This window comes from Ambystoma mexicanum, chromosome 2p (assembly GCF_040938575.1).
Source record: "Ambystoma mexicanum isolate Mex_15411 chromosome 2p, UKY_AmexF1_1, whole genome shotgun sequence".
Taxonomy (NCBI): domain Eukaryota; kingdom Metazoa; phylum Chordata; class Amphibia; order Caudata; family Ambystomatidae; genus Ambystoma; species Ambystoma mexicanum.
Window position 1 is genome coordinate 312,812,142 of NC_090923.1, and position 15,698 is coordinate 312,827,839.

Here is a 15,698-nt window from a genome sequence, read left to right on the forward strand (position 1 = left end):
TGTACAATTCACTAATTACGCTCATGACACCCAGGTCATCATTGAACTATCTGGAGATCAGCTTAAGGACACCAACACTATTAACTCCATATATAAATCTATTCAGGTATGGATGGCCACAAATTCACTGGCCTTGAATACCGAAAAAATGGAGCTCCTGATTATCGCATCCGGTAGTAAACTGAAGACACTCAGCTCCGACTATGATGCCTTCATCATTGCTGACATTACAAATCAAGTCGCAAGGTCAGTAAAGACCTTGGGCATTACATTAGATGCTGAACTCTCCATGAAGCCACACGTTGCCCAAGTTAAGGCCTCATGCAGCTGCATTTCTAAACTCTTGAATCATATCCGTCCGTATATCTCCCCACAGAATAGGGCGTTGCTCGCAACTGTACTCATCAATTCACACCTCGATGACGGCATTAGCCGCCTGCAAGGGAATGCAACAGGTAACCTGCATACTCTGCAGGTTGTGCAAAATAATGTAGTTGGGGCTGTAGTTATTTTTGGTCTCTCTCATAGAGATCATGTCTCCACGACCAGACAGGAACTACATTGGCTTCCGTTGAAGCAACGAGTTACTCACAAGGTGCTTACCATCACCTACAAGTGTCGTCACGCAGACGCCCCACAGTATCTTTCCAACTTTCCGATCGGCTATCTGCAAATAGAGTGGTTTGTACTTTACGATCCAATGACCCCACAAAGCTTACACAACCTGGATTTAAATTCACAGGATTTGGTGGAACCTGATTTGATTTCCAGGCCCCCCTACCCTGGAACAATCTTCCCACCCATCTGAGGCATGCTTAGTCCATTATAGAGTTTAAGAATGGTGTCAACTCACTTGTCCAATCTTAACCCAGCCCAATTCCTCTACTAATAATTGCTATATGGGGCTAACACCCGTCCCTCCAATGACCACGAAATATTCCACCAATGGACTGCCTGTTATATTGTGTTGTGTGTCTTGTCTTGTTTTGTGTGCTTTGAGGCCTACGGGCAATTTAGCGTGTTAGAAAAATTAAAATCAAATCAAGTCAAAAACCCATCTACCAAAGCCCAGGAACGGAAAAAAACCTGAATACAATCATACTGGCTGTTGGGCATAAAAAGATGCTTGCAGTTCACAATGTCCTCCCTTATTATAGATGGACAGCCCTTAACATATCTAATCCAATGGGCACATTTATGCTTTAAAGAATCCAGATCTTTCTGAGTGCCCAAGCTCAATTTGAGAACATTGACCATTACAAAATAGGACGCTTTACTGTCATTCAACCTATGATCTTCTGCTCTTCTATGGCCACTAATTTGTGGGAGGCTCCTGCCCTCTAGATGTTTAAATATTTTCCTTTCAGATGCAATCCCTGAAGTCCAACGCTGCCCACACGAAAGCAAGGGTGGAGCAGCATTAAGGGCAGAACTTGGCTGTGAGCTGGGCAGGCTTACCCTGCGTAGTTCCATTAGTTTGTCATTAGTACCATAGCATGAGGGTTGCTGTCCTGACTCCGAAAGTAGAGTATGCTTGCACCCTTATCTCTCCAAATTTGAGATTTTTGGTGGGACAAAAATCTCAAATTTGGAGAGATAAGGGTGCAAGCATACTCTACTTTCGGAATCAGGACAGCAACACTATCCTTAGGTGACCTGATCTCACGCACTAGTTCCTGCAAGCAGTTCCCAATACTACTAAAAACAGGATTCCTCACTATTATGAATTGTAGGTAAGGGGGCTACAAGTGGGGCCATGACAAGTTCATACATTGTTATATCTGTTACACAGTTTTTCGCAGCACCCTTAACAATCGAGTCAGAGCACGACACCTGGAATTTACTGCTGTTTGGACCGTCAATATCATCTAGCAGTCCTCTTATTTCTGTTATCAGATTGTTGACGTCCTTCATTGGTTTAACATTTGATAATGTGTCTTTTGTCTGTCCCCAGGGGCGAAAACACTGCCATTCTCTTAGACATAATAAAAATACAAGGTAACCAGCAGTTCTAAAACAGGGGAACAGCAAATAAACGGCATGTTCCAACATATAATTCAATGGGGCCACACATCACACGGGAGCAAGGAATATCCGAGTGATTTAAGGGGCAGCCAAAGTCTGACTCCCCCCACCCTCATTCACTTCACCCCCCTGCTTCCTGCGGGTGGGTGCATGAATGCGTAGATGGCCTCAGGGATAGCACTAAGCCTCAAAGCTAACAGATAAACATACCAACACAGCAGTTCCAAGGTAGTTTCAAAATAGTTCAGTAGTTCACTGTCGCTTACTTTTGATGAACCATATTAAGGGTTTACACCCACAAAAACTACAGTAGATTCATATGCCCCTCTGACAGTAAACGCTGGCCCAAGTCTCACCCGTGCCGGGAACGCTGAAAGCAGTTATACAGCAGGGAGGCAGGGCCAAGATGATCCAAGGAAGGTAACAGGAAAGGAGTGTTACTTCGGCGCCAAACACTGTGCCCTTATCCCCCGTGGGTTGTAATTTGTTTTCTATTATGGCAGTTTCCCACCGAAATAAAGCTAATTTGTTTGATTGATAGATACCCAGAGAACCACGAGTCAAGAAAGCCTTGGGAGTAAAAGTCCCTCATGACAATAGTGACCCTCGGAGAACCATCAGCAGTGAGATCCAACAATCTAAGAGTCAAGAGTGCATCAGGAGGAATCTCCCTCATCACAGTGGTAATATAAATAAAAGTAAACAGGATACTACACAACAAGAGCTGTCTGGAAGTAATCTTCATAACATCATAAGACTGGGACGAATTGCTGGAACTGTAAAGCAAGCTTTCCGCAGTCCTTGCGGGGGGGGGGGAAAGTGAAGAGGACCTTTGAGAGCTATTGTAAAAGACTATCCTAAAACAGCCCTTAAGGCTGTGCAAAGTGGGTCAGGAGAAGGGAGTCCTTCTCCTGACAACACTTTGTTGAATCAGAAGCTAGAGCAAATGATTAGTGGAAAAGAGAGAAAGACTGAGCCTGTTCACCAGGAGAAGGGCTTTTTTCTCCTGGACTATTTTCATTTGGATACTGAAACCTTTTGTAGACTAGTGGTAGGGCTAGAATAGGGTTTTTTGATTGAGGATGGGAACTTTCCATTTGGACAAACATTCTGACAATGAGCACTCGAGTTGACATTAGCTTAGGTAGGGATAACCCTTTAAAGATATGGAGAGGTAGGGTATTTTCTTTATTTCTTAATTAGAAATCTTGTTGAAACATGCCACCCTTTTGTCCGAATCCTAACTCCACCGCGCCACACCTCCGAGCATATATTTTAATGTGCCAGCCTTCTGCAGGGCATTGGTAGGGGTGAAATCAGTCGACTCCAGGTTATTCAAAACAGCACAGTATGCGTTGTAAAGGGTCTGTGCAGATCGGGCCATGTGTCTGTTGCTAGAAAGGCCTTACAGTGGCTACACATCGACAGACAGGTCATCTTTCGAACATTGTGTAGTACGACAACTTCCTTCAAGGAAAACGGCCTGGCTATCTATCAAGCAGAATTTCATGCCTTCCGTATCAGAGAACGCTCAGATCAAACCACTCCAACCTTTTGCATATGCCAAAATCCAAACTTTCATTAGTGACCGAGGGATCCTTTCAATACACTGCCCCAAGATGTTGGAACGCCCTTCCACAGAACCCAAAAGCATGCTATTCTCTGGCTAGCTTCAAGCATGCTCTGAAAATGGTTTAATTTGACTGAATTATTTTTCTTCTCAGCTATTAACTGCCCAATCTCTTTGCCCTGACCTTTGTTTCTGCTATCTGTCTGTGTCTAGTGCTACCATGCCTACGGGCTCTTGTCCTTAGTGCTTTATAAATAAAATAAATAAAGAAATATAATATTGTCAGGCCCTTCTCCGCTCTGTCTACTACTACTACTCCATCCAACTAAGCTTGGATTACATAATTGATCATATAAGCTTAAAACCCCTACTGTTCTGGTTGAGAATATGGGCTCAAACTGAGACTCACTTTACGCATGAGATCCTACAAGAATTGCTATATTTGGATATCTGTAGGAGCATTAGTTGGTTGAATAAATTGGGAACGAGGCATCCAAAAGTCCATCTTGGATTATATAGTCATTTTGCAAAAAATTATGTCGAACGTTTGCAAAATGAAGGTCACAAAAACAGCGCTATGTGATCATAATCTTGTAACAATCACTTTTAAAAGGAAACCCCAAAAAGAAAAAACAAAATGGAATCAAGTGATTGAAGTAGAACCAGGTGGAAATCGCCTGAGAATGAATGCGAACAAAATAATAAATATAACAGCTTTCCTAGATAGGCCAGGATTAACCAATGCCCACATGCCGATTGCATATGATGGACTGCTACAAATATATAAAACCCAAAAGCAACAAAGCAAGAAAAATTAGGTGAACAAACATGTATATGATCCGGAAGTGGTAAAAAAGAAAAGCATGTTACGAAAAGAGCTGAGGACTTTAGAATCTTCGGTCATGACAAGAGGTGAGAAAGACAATGGAAAAAAGAAAAGAAAAATGCAGTACAAAAGTTGGCTAACGTGGTACAGACATATACTTGAGCAATGCAATGCGGAAGACATGATGCCCTGTCTATCAAGCGAAACTCAAGAGATTTATGGGCGGCACTTAACAAGTTGGAAGCTAGAACTAGATGCTTGATGAAAGAAATGGAAAAATGTACCACTTACACTCCAGAACAATGGTGGAGCCAGATGCATTTGGGCGAGAACAACAAATTGACATTTACTTTCACAACGTTCACAGAGACAATAGTAGAAAAACTTAAATGGACCGATGACTATATGAATGAGGAAGCAAATAAACAATGATAGTCTAGCTCGCAAGCAGCAAACTTTGTATGGAACTAATGTTAAGATATAGCAGTGTGATTTTTATTTTCAAGGATAATCTGTATGATTTTAGTTTGTGTATTATTAATGTAATGGAGATGGAAAGATTGAAATACGTTTTCTGATCCTTTTTAAAGGTTTGTAATAAAACAAATAAAAAACAAATAAAAAAAAGAATAAATTGGGGAAAACATTTGGTAGTCTTGGCTTGCTGGGTCTTTATGCTGTGCAAACTTTTCTCTAGCTGATATTATACTGGTGCCGAAAAAATATAGGGAGTACTGAAGGGATCAGTGTACCTGCATTGAGATGAAGAATCTGTCCGTCTTCAGGTATTTTCATTATGGTTGCAGCGGGCTAACTGCTGATTATATGCATCGGTTTCACCGTAAGCCAATACAGAACGTTTTAATCCACTTGAGGACTAGCCGTTTTCTGTCATTGACTGAGGGTCATGGCAAAACATTTACAGACCTGAAATCAACTATTTGCTCCACCTGTAATGTGATTTTAACTCATGAGATGGTTCATTTCTCGTTCTTTTGTCCACTCTTCTATGAACCAAGACTAAAAATTGTAATATTAGCCTTAAGAAGTCAAATTTTAGGTCGACTAAAGAGGCATTGCAACTTATACTCTCTTTACTATCTAGAGAGGCAGCAGAGGGCGGGTATCTGTTTTTAGAAGCTATCAAACAGCTGCTTGCAGGAAATTTGCTAAAATGGCTGTGTTTGTAATGATGTACATTTCATGGATTTGTATTGTGCTTTTATTATTCATAGTATTTTTTAATTGTTATATTGTATAGTCTCTTTTTGTATGTTGTCTTTTATGGAGCTTTTCGTTCAAATAAAGGCTAATTCATTCATTCATACTACTCCATCCATTTAGATATTCTGTATCTCCCCTTCTCCTCCTCAATCTCTTCAGCTTTGTATTCCCTATCCTGGTATTCCTTTGAATCCTGGCTCCTCTTTCACTTTCTTTGTTCGATTTTCAAATGCCTTAAAGGTCTTATTCCACCTTATCCATCTTCACCATCTCACTCTACTTTCTGCCTCATTCTCTACAATCGCAGTCTTTCTTTGTGTACTAAACCACTTTGGCCCAATCTAGCTTCCGTTCCTTTGCACCCCTCGCTCTTAAGCACTGGAACTCACTTGCTCACTTTCACTAACCATTCCTCATCGAACCTTCCCCTCTTTTGTGCCCATCTAAAATCTTACTTGCTGTGCAGCTTAAATGTAATTTATTTGTTATATTGGGACCCTATCCAGTGTTATTGTACCACCTCATATTATTGTACAGTGCTTAGGCATATGCGCCTTACAAATAAATCAACATAAATGGGTCGATGCAGCGATTTCAGAATTGGAAAATCAACATGTATTGAACATTAGAAGTCTAACTGTATTTAGGTACACCTTTTATTTTGTTGAGAGGTGTCCACCTCTTTGACTCAACAGAAACCTAACTATGTTAATGAACCCCTGAAATCAAAACTCCTTTACATGTATGGCTTTGATTTCACTTTTAACAAAATCAATACATGTTTACACATGATAGAGATAAATGCGGAACATAGTAGGTGAGCACGAATTCTCAAAAAAGAAAACTAGATGACTACAAACGGCTATTTCTGTCTTGTTTTTTTACAGATATTGCAAACAAAGTTCTTCTAGGATGCTTCACTTGTGAAATGTTAGTGAAGATGTACAGCCTTGGTCTACAAGCCTATTTCGTATCCCTCTTCAATCGATTTGATTGTTTTGTAGTTTGCGGAGGTATTACTGAAACCATATTGGTGGAGTTAGAAATTATGTCACCTCTGGGAATCTCTGTGTTCCGATGCGTTCGACTGTTGCGTATTTTTAAAGTAACAAGGTAAGAAAGTACCTTATTGTATCTCTTCAGTAAATTATTAAAAGATGTTTTAACATGTGACATTACTTGAGATGTGCTTCCTAACAAAAAATGTACCTTTTTCAGGCATTGGGCATCCCTAAGCAACTTGGTGGCGTCTTTGTTAAATTCGATGAAGTCCATTGCTTCTCTGCTGCTTTTGCTATTTCTCTTCATCATAATCTTCTCATTGCTTGGAATGCAGCTGTTTGGAGGCAAATTTAATTTTGATGAAACGCAAACAAAACGGAGTACCTTCGATAACTTTCCGCAGTCTCTACTAACTGTTTTCCAGGTAACATGGCCTTTTTAATTTTAATTTGGTTTTTATATAACAAAATCCTCAGTTTTGGTTTGATTTTGTAAATGCTGTGGTACTGAAGTTGTATTAATGAAGCGTGCTAAGGTAATTGAATGCCATGGCTCCTTGATGTACTCAAAGTTGTTTTTCAGATAGTTATTAAAACCCCACTTTGATTCAAGGACCCATTGTGACTCAAAGTGTGAAAACAAGAGTCAGGTTGTACTTTACAGCATTATAGCTAGTTTATAGATCAAAAACCTTACCTACAAGTAAAAATGCATAATTATGTGCAACCGCCCTTTGTTTGGACCCAGAAGACTTGTGTTTCACTGGTTAGAAATCTTATTATGATTAATAAGTATGAAAGTGACATATGCACTACTTAACAAATATGCTTTTAGGTTGGCACACATTTCACACTACTGTGCTTTTCTGAGTCCAATTAATTAATAAATGTATATATAATTAAATATATAATATATGTTTTCTTTTTGTCAATCTTTTTATTGAAATATTGATTAAACATTAAATTAATCGAATATCATTGCAAGTGGCAACATAATTAATCTCCAGAGCCATGAATCAACAATCTAATTCAGCATCTTTTGCAATTCATCAGTTATATCGATTTCGGCAAAATATGTAAAAAGGCTAAATTCATTGTTTGTCACTGCAATTGCAACATCAATTAATCTCTCAAACAATGCATCAACATTTCATTTTAACCTTTTTGTAATTCATCTAGTAAGTATAATTTCATAAACATCCTCTGGGAATAGGATAGTGCAGCTTAACATCCTGTAGACCTCTTAACCAAGGAAAAGCGGGAGAAGAGGGAGAGAAAAAAAAAAACATCACCAAAGTTACAAACAGGTACCGCGTAGCCTATCATCCCCACTACCAGATTTCAGTCTAATCGGTACTCCCACCATGTCAGAAGCGTGTCAGGGCTGGAAAAGGTAGTTAACCAATCTAGGCTGAAAAAACATATGTTCTTTTTCTGCAACGTGATGCAAAAATGGGCTCCAGGTGCGTGAGAATTTGGGTGTCTGGCCTTCTATCGCAGCTGTTAGTTTGTCCATTTCAAGAAGTTCCCAAACCTTTACCCACCAGTATGCTATGTGGGGACCCTCTATTTCCTTCCGAAATCGAGCTTGTGTAAGGCGGGCCGCCATAAGTAATTGGGTAATCAGGCGAGCATTAGGGCCAGAGCGTGGGTAAGACCCATCATCTGGTGTGTCGCCTAACAGCATTACTAACGGGTCGATAGGGAGCAGGATTCCACGTACGTCCTTGATCTTTGACCTAATCTCCAACAAGTAAGTTTGGATGACAGGACAGTGCCACCACAAGTGACCCAGATCTCCCTTCGCCCTGCAGCCGTGCCAGCACAAATCCGGATATTCCGGGTTTATCGTGCATAGCCTCTGCGGGGAGAAATACCAACGATAGCAGATCTTAAGTGCACATTCCCTCACTGCCGTGCATCTAGAGGACCTATGTGCTCTATCCCAGATTCTTTGCCATGACTCCGGGGGCACCTCAATTCCTAGTTCTCTCTCCCATGCCAACATGTAAGGGAGTTTCTCGTCTTCTGAGACGTTTTCCAGGAGGCGATAGCAAGTCGCCACTCTGTGTGAGCGTTGGCCTTCCAAGACCGTTAACTCTAGGCCTGAAGGGGGCCTAGTGGCAGCCGTTTTGGGGGTCAGATTGGTGATCCAATGCCGTAATTGTATATATCTAAATCACTCGGTCTCTGGGAGGTTACATTTCTCCTTGCATTGGGCGAAGGTCAGTGGGACATTGTCAGTAAAGAGTTCCTGCAGTCTCAGGGGTCGTTCTCTTGACCAGTTTTGGTAGGAGTTGGCCTGGAGCCCAGGGGTGAAGGCTGGGTTCTGCGTGATTGGGGAGAGAGGTCCTAATCCTGGGGGGAATCCCCTTAACTTGTCTGTCCCAACAACGAAGAGTCGACTCCACATAGTCGGAAGGAGGGGCCTCTCGCAGGAGGAAAGGGAAATGAGAGAGGGGAGCCCCAGAAAACAGCTGCTCGATGTCCTGCCATTTGGGGGGGTCAACTGGGTTAGTCCAGCTCAAGATAGGGGCAAATTGGGTTGCTCGATAATATCTTAAAATGGAGGGGAGCCCAAGGCCTCCTAGCTGCCTGCCCCGAGTGAGAATCTTAAGCTGAAGTGTTTTCCGCTGCCAGATAAAGCTACTTATCTATTTCTGCAAGTCTAGTAAGTCTCGCTCTGGAATTAGAACAGGAAGCCCCTGTCTGGGGCCCCTTCATGGTGTACCTATGTGAACTGTTTTCGGACAATGAACCATCCATGTAACTTGTATATTGCCTAAATGTCTATAAATTGTACCACTGTATGATATGCTGGAAATGATGCTGAGTAAGTGCTGCTATATCTGTTGTGACCACTAATAAAAAAGAAGTAAAAAAAAAAAGAACAGGAAGTGCTTGCAACATGTAACGGAGCCTAGGGAGCAAGGTCATTTTAACTGCGCTTATGCGCCCCAGCCATGATATCTCTTGAAGGGCCCACTTCTGTAAAGATTCCTTGGCATCTTTTAGCAAAGGGGGGATGTTGGTTTTCACTAGGCCCAAATAGGTCGGGGTCAGGTGCACCCCAAGATACGTAATTTTGGAGTTTTCCCAACTAAGGGAGTAGGTGTTCTGCAAGGCTTTTAGCACATGTGGTGATTCAGACAAGTTCAGGCCAATCAATTTTGTCATATTTATCGTGAATCCCGAAATCACCGCAAAACGGTCAAGCAGACCCATAAGCGTGGGGACCGAAGCCCGGGCCTCTTTTAGGAAACGGAGCACATCGTCTGCAGAAAGTGCAACTTTGTGACACTGGTCTCCCCCCTCGAACTCCTGAATTTCTGGGTGGAGGCGGATCTGTTGGGCTAGGGGTTCCATCGCTAGTGCAAAGACCCGTGGTGATAAGGGACACCCTTGCCTGGTCCCCCTACCAAGGGGTATCTGGGGTGTCCACTGAGAGTTGACTCTTATTTGGGTGGAGGGGATCCGGAAATTCGATAGGAGCATTTTAGAAAATTGTGGGCCAAACCTAACGCCCTTCAGGACTAATTGCAAATACTCCCAAGACATGCTATCAAATGCCCTATGGGCGTCTAGGGATAGCAGCAAGATGGGACCTGGAACGGAAGGGGCCAGAGCTATCAGGTATATTGCTCTGCGAATGTTGTCATGAGCACACCGACCCTGGATAAAGCCCGTCTGGTCTCTATCTATTAGTGTAGGTAAAACCTCCCCAAATCGCTGCGCTTTGATCTTGCTAAACAGCTTATCCTCTGTATTGAGCAAGGCTATAGGCCGGTAGGATGAGCATTCTGCCGGGTCCTTCCCTGGCTTTAGAATTAGGGTTGTATTTGATTCTGCCATGGACTGTGTAACAATACCTGTTTCCCAGCATACATTAAATAGCTTCTTGAGAAGCGGTGTGAGCTCCTTACAGAAGGTTTTATAAAACTTATTTGTGAAGCCGTCTGGGCCCGGAGCCTTGCCAATAGGGAGTGATTTGACAGCTAATTCAACTTCCTCAGCGGATATTGGATCTTCTAAGGGCTCTTGTAAAGATTGTGGCAGTTGTGGTAGGTCTGCCGTGGTTATGAAATCCCTGGTGGACCGTGAGTCCCCCCTGTGCGGGGCCGCATGTTCCCTGAAGAATTCCTCAACAATATGGCATTTGCCCTCTTCAGAGGAGGTGCTCTTGCCTGCCTTATCCCGCAGGAAGTCTATCCTATTTTGCCGTATCTGTTTCCCTAGCTTCGCTGCTAGTAGTTTATTATCCTTATTTCCCTTAGTATAAAAAAAAATTGCTTGGTACGCATCATGCAGTAGGCCGCCCTCCCCATATGGTGTGCCTCAAGCACTTTCTTAGCCATTCGCAGGTCCCTCAATGAGCGCTGTGAGGGTTTCTTCTTGTGTGCCTCCTCTAGTCTATGGGCTTCCCCTTCCAGATGTTCAAGTAATCTCCTGGCCCTCCCCCGTTGTGCAGCCTGTTCAATAATGTGTCCTCTAATCACTGCTTTGCTTGCCTCCCAGACCGTGCCCCAGCTCACATCGCCAGTGTCGTTGATTCTCTAATATGTGCACAGATCACTGGGTCCTCTAGCAGGAAATCATTTAATCTCCAGGGAGGTCTCATGGGAGGGATAGCTCGGGGAGGGGCTATATTCAATAGAACTGGGATCTGATCTGCAAGCGCCTCAGGTTGAATATCTACATCCACCACATCTTAGATGAGCGAATCTGAGATAACAAACATATCCAATCTTGAGAATCCCCCATGAACAGCTGAGAAATAAGTGTAGTTCATCTCATCTTGATGGCAGTACCTCCATACTTCAATCAAAGAGTGTTCTTTCAGCAGAGTTAAGAGCCCTGAAGTTGTTCCTGTCATTTAATGTTAGTGGGATCGTCTTGTCAACCAGGGGGTTAATCACTGCATTAAAATCCCCGCCCAAGATCACTTCCCCCTCTGCATGATCAAGTAAGGACTTGATTAGTGTTTGGGGTGTATATAGAAACCAGTGTGATTTTACGATCATCTAGCATGGAGTTGCCCAGCCAGGAACCTCCCCTCCTCATCCCGTACCACTCCTAAGGTCTTAAGGGAAATCCCCTTGTGCACCACGATGGCAACCCCTCGTTTCTTCAGTCCACTTGAGGCAAAGAATTTGGTGGGGTTGAGCCTATCATTAAGGCAAAATTCATCTGTCGGTCGTAAATGGGTCTCCTGAAGAAATAGAAATGATACATCTAAGGACCCTAGTCTATGAAAGAGTGCCTTATATTTCAGGGGGGATTTCAGGCCTTGCACATTAAGGGAGATGCACCTAACACTCGGGGTTGCCATAGTACAGTCGCTGGGTTTTCTCTTTAAGTAAGCCCACCTAAGGGGGACAGTGGCAGGGTACCCAGTCAGGCAAATCATTACAATGTAACCTGTAAAAGGTCTGTGGTGAGTGGAAAAATAACACCAATTTAATGGCTTCAGATTAAACTCAAGAAAATAATCAAGGTAATAACAGACAAAACAAAATAACCAAGCTACTTTCATCAAGGATTGTGCTATTCCCATTACCAGAGTCAACTTTAACCAGGTATGAAGTATGTCGGGCGCCATCCACTCAGGCACCCAAGCCGGTTAACATACGAAAATTTCCATTGCCCTTATTCAAGAGCGGTGGGGAGCTGAATAACTTACAAATGTATGTTGAGATAATCCAGTCTCCCCCTGGTCTCTTGGCACAAGGCTGAAGTAAGGGCACCCCTGGGTGCGTCCAAGGAGTGAGAAGCAAAGGCATATTCAGAGGTCCAGGATCCCCAGCCCGGCCACAGAGTCTTCTTCGCCAAGAAGCGTCGGGGGCCTGGCAGAGACCCGCGAGGTCGCCGTATCTTCTCATTGAGGGTCGTTAATATCCACTACGGTCAGGTCAGGTTGCCACCCAGCCCTCCCTCTCCCCCGGATTCAGGGCTGATATCTCCTCTGGGATTGTGTTTTTTTTCTCTAGGCCGAGTTATCAGAAGCCTCCAACATCAGGCTTCTCGCTTCTTCTTCAGAGGAAATTACATAATGTTGATTATGGAAGTCAAAGATCAGCTTGCATGGAAACCCCCAGCGATAGCGGATCTTCCAGGCTCTTAGCCAAGATGTTACCCTCTGCAGTCGCCGTCTGCACGCCAGAGTGTAGGGGGCCATATCCTGGAATAGTTGTACCTTTTTTGCGTCTTGGAATTGTATAGAATCTGAATTCCTGGCTGCCGCCATGATCTCTTCTTTCTGGCGAAAAAAGTGTACCTGAGTGAGCACATCTGGTATCAGATTCTTTTTAAGTTGGGCTGAATAGTACACCCGGTGGGTTCTATCAAGCTGTAGTTCTTCATTTGGCGAGAGGTCGAGAAGGGATCTGAACAGTGTCCCTACATATTCAGCTAGATCCTGGTCGGGGACCTGTCTGGGGACACCATGGAGGCGCACATTATTCCGTCTTGACCTGTTTTGCAAGTCGGCCTGCTTTGCCCATATATCTTTGAGCTGCTCCTCAATGACCTTCGCCCTTTCTGCTAGGACCTTGTTGTTATGGAATTGTTCACAAGATGCGTTTTCCAGGTCATTAATCCTGGACTCTAGCCCCCACAAGGTGTGAAGTGAGGTCTGCAAGGGATTGGGCCAAAGAGTCCTTAGAGGTCTTGATCTCTTCTTTAATCTCTTGGGTAATGTCATGTTTAAAGGATCTGAGCATTCCCTCCATTTCCTCTCTGGACATCGCCATGTTTGGGGCCAGTTTTGGAGATGGAGCCGGGTGAACCTCAGCCGTGACCGTGCATGTGGGGGGTGGGTCCAAAGGCTGTGGTGCCAGATAGGCCTGTATGCCGTGCCCCTTCTTTTTTACTGCTGTTTTGGGCATCCCTAGGGGGGAGGCTCTCCGACCACGGGCTCACCCGGCCCAGCCAAGTCTCGGCGGTCCCACGAGGATCTCGGCGGGGGCAGCTGGAAGCTCCCCGCCGTGCCGCCCCTCTGGATATTTAAGCCGAGGGAGTCCCGGCGCTGGAACAGTGGGGCCGGCGATCCCTCCTTTCAGCAGCTGCTCTGGATGGCGCGCACAGCCATTTTCCTCTCTGTCGCCGCCAGAGCTCGCTGTCAAATAAAATGCTCCATATAATGTGTTTCGTTCCACAGACTCCGCCGCTACATTAGTACTTCTTCAGAATCACCCTGAGGGTGAAATCAGGCAGGAATTTCTGGCGTAAAAGTGATAAAATTGCATGGCTTGGGCACCTTGAAGCGAAGCGCGAAGCTCAAGGGAAACACAGCCGCATGGCGTGCTGCCTAGCCACGCCCCCTACCGTCTTATTTATGAATCACCTAAGGGTGCAGCCCGGGCCTAGGCACTTGTGACAGGGAGGACATATCACGGTGGATGCGGGGGAAGAGGCTGAGGACCGCCGCGGGGTCCACAGGGGTGACAAAGCGGCTTTCAATGGGGGTGCATGCCCCGGCTTCCGTGGGTCACTGTCTTTAGGCAACTTATCGTCCGTATGCTAGTCTTTAATGTGCTGGGTGCAGCGGATGTATACAGATTTCTCTTCTGTAGGAGACTAGAGTGCCCATGGGTGCGTTGCTGCGCGCGTGCAGAAGGCTGATTAGAGCCTGACTTCTCTCTATAGCACGGCAGTATCAGCAAGGGAGTGATGAGCTCCCCAGCTCTTTTTTTCTGGGCAGTATATGCGTGGGGCGAGTAACTTCAGACTGGATCAGACTGGTCCTCAACCTCTTCGGTAGTATAGCAGAGCCTGAAGTGATTCAACCCACAGTGCTTTTTTTTCTTGTTTAGCAGTGGCACAGGATGGTTGATAGCCAGGATGGCTAAGGCAGAATGCCAACTTTTCGGAGGAAGCAACTAATTGGGTCTTCTCTTTTTTGAAGAATAGACAAAACAGAGTGGCCAGCGACATTGCAGAAGCAGAACCGACTATACTTACGTATGGGGTCCCTCAAGGAGCCTGCGTGTCGCCATGCTTCTATAATATATTTATGTTTCCCTTTTTCCAGATGCTCGAGAACGAGTGGATCATATTTGCAAACTATGCGGATGACACCCAATGTGTCATCCCCATATCTGGTTCCCATGAAGAAGACGAAGCAAGAATTAATGAAATATACAAGAAAAGCCAGGATTGGATGGTACTGAATGGTTTAGCCATAAACAGTTCAAAAACTGAGCTTCTAATTACTGGCTCAGAGGCCAAATTAGATAAGCTAGGACCTAGCTACAAATCTTTCATTATAGATGACTGCCATATTGAGGTTATGAGTAAGGTGAAAACTCTAGGCATTTATTTGGACAAAAATGTATGAGTATGAATGCCCAAGTGAATAATTTGGTTTCATCTGCTTCATATTTTCTTAAGCTGTTTTGCTGCCTTAGACCTTTTATAACAGAATCTAATGCCGAAACCCTGGCAAGAGCCATAATCGGCTCTAAGATCGACTATTGTTGTAGTCTACTTGTAGGGTTGCTGGTATCACACATCCACCGGCTGCAAGTCATACAGAATGGCGCAGTTAGGGTTGTGAAGGGCTTATCAAGAAGAGACCATGTGTCGGAGGCTCGGCGCAGCCTACACTGGTTACCGGTACAGGCCAGGATTATGTTTAGACTGCTCCTTGTCAATCAAAAATGCATACACTGAGTTATGCCAATCTACTTGAAAGAACTAGTCTCAGTAAAAAATAATATCCGATCTCTTCGTTCGGACGAAACAAACACTCTGGCTATGCCATGCGTGAAAACCAAAAAAATCCAGAGACTCAGCTTTCATCTCAGCAGCTCCCCTTAATTGGAATTTGTTGGTTGTCACATTGAGGACTACCACCTCCGTAGAAATGTTTAAAAAGGGGCTGAAAACCGCACTCTTCTCATAGGCTGGGCTTTGACCTGTGTATGATTTCTGCATATGAACCTGTTTTGGAGTTGGTTTCTACTCTTGTCTGTTTTCGTATTGTTTGTGTTGTCGTTTTCTAAGCGCCCTTAAGCCTTAAGGTACCTGGTGCGCTATACAAATGCTAAACATA

At 44.1% G+C, this 15,698-nt stretch overlaps 1 protein-coding gene across 5 annotated transcripts in view; it reads left to right on the forward strand.

Moving 5' to 3' along the window:
* Positions 1 to 15,698, forward strand: part of CACNA1D (calcium voltage-gated channel subunit alpha1 D) — a 2,225,258-nt gene that overhangs the window by 995,835 nt on the left and 1,213,725 nt on the right. For all 5 annotated transcript variants that reach the window (XM_069643624.1, XM_069643621.1, XM_069643623.1 and 2 more), the window contains exons 13-14: positions 6,533 to 6,758; positions 6,864 to 7,071. In XM_069643624.1, coding sequence (XP_069499725.1) covers positions 6,533 to 6,758; positions 6,864 to 7,071 — 434 coding nt within the window. The remainder of the gene's footprint in view (positions 1 to 6,532; positions 6,759 to 6,863; positions 7,072 to 15,698) is intronic.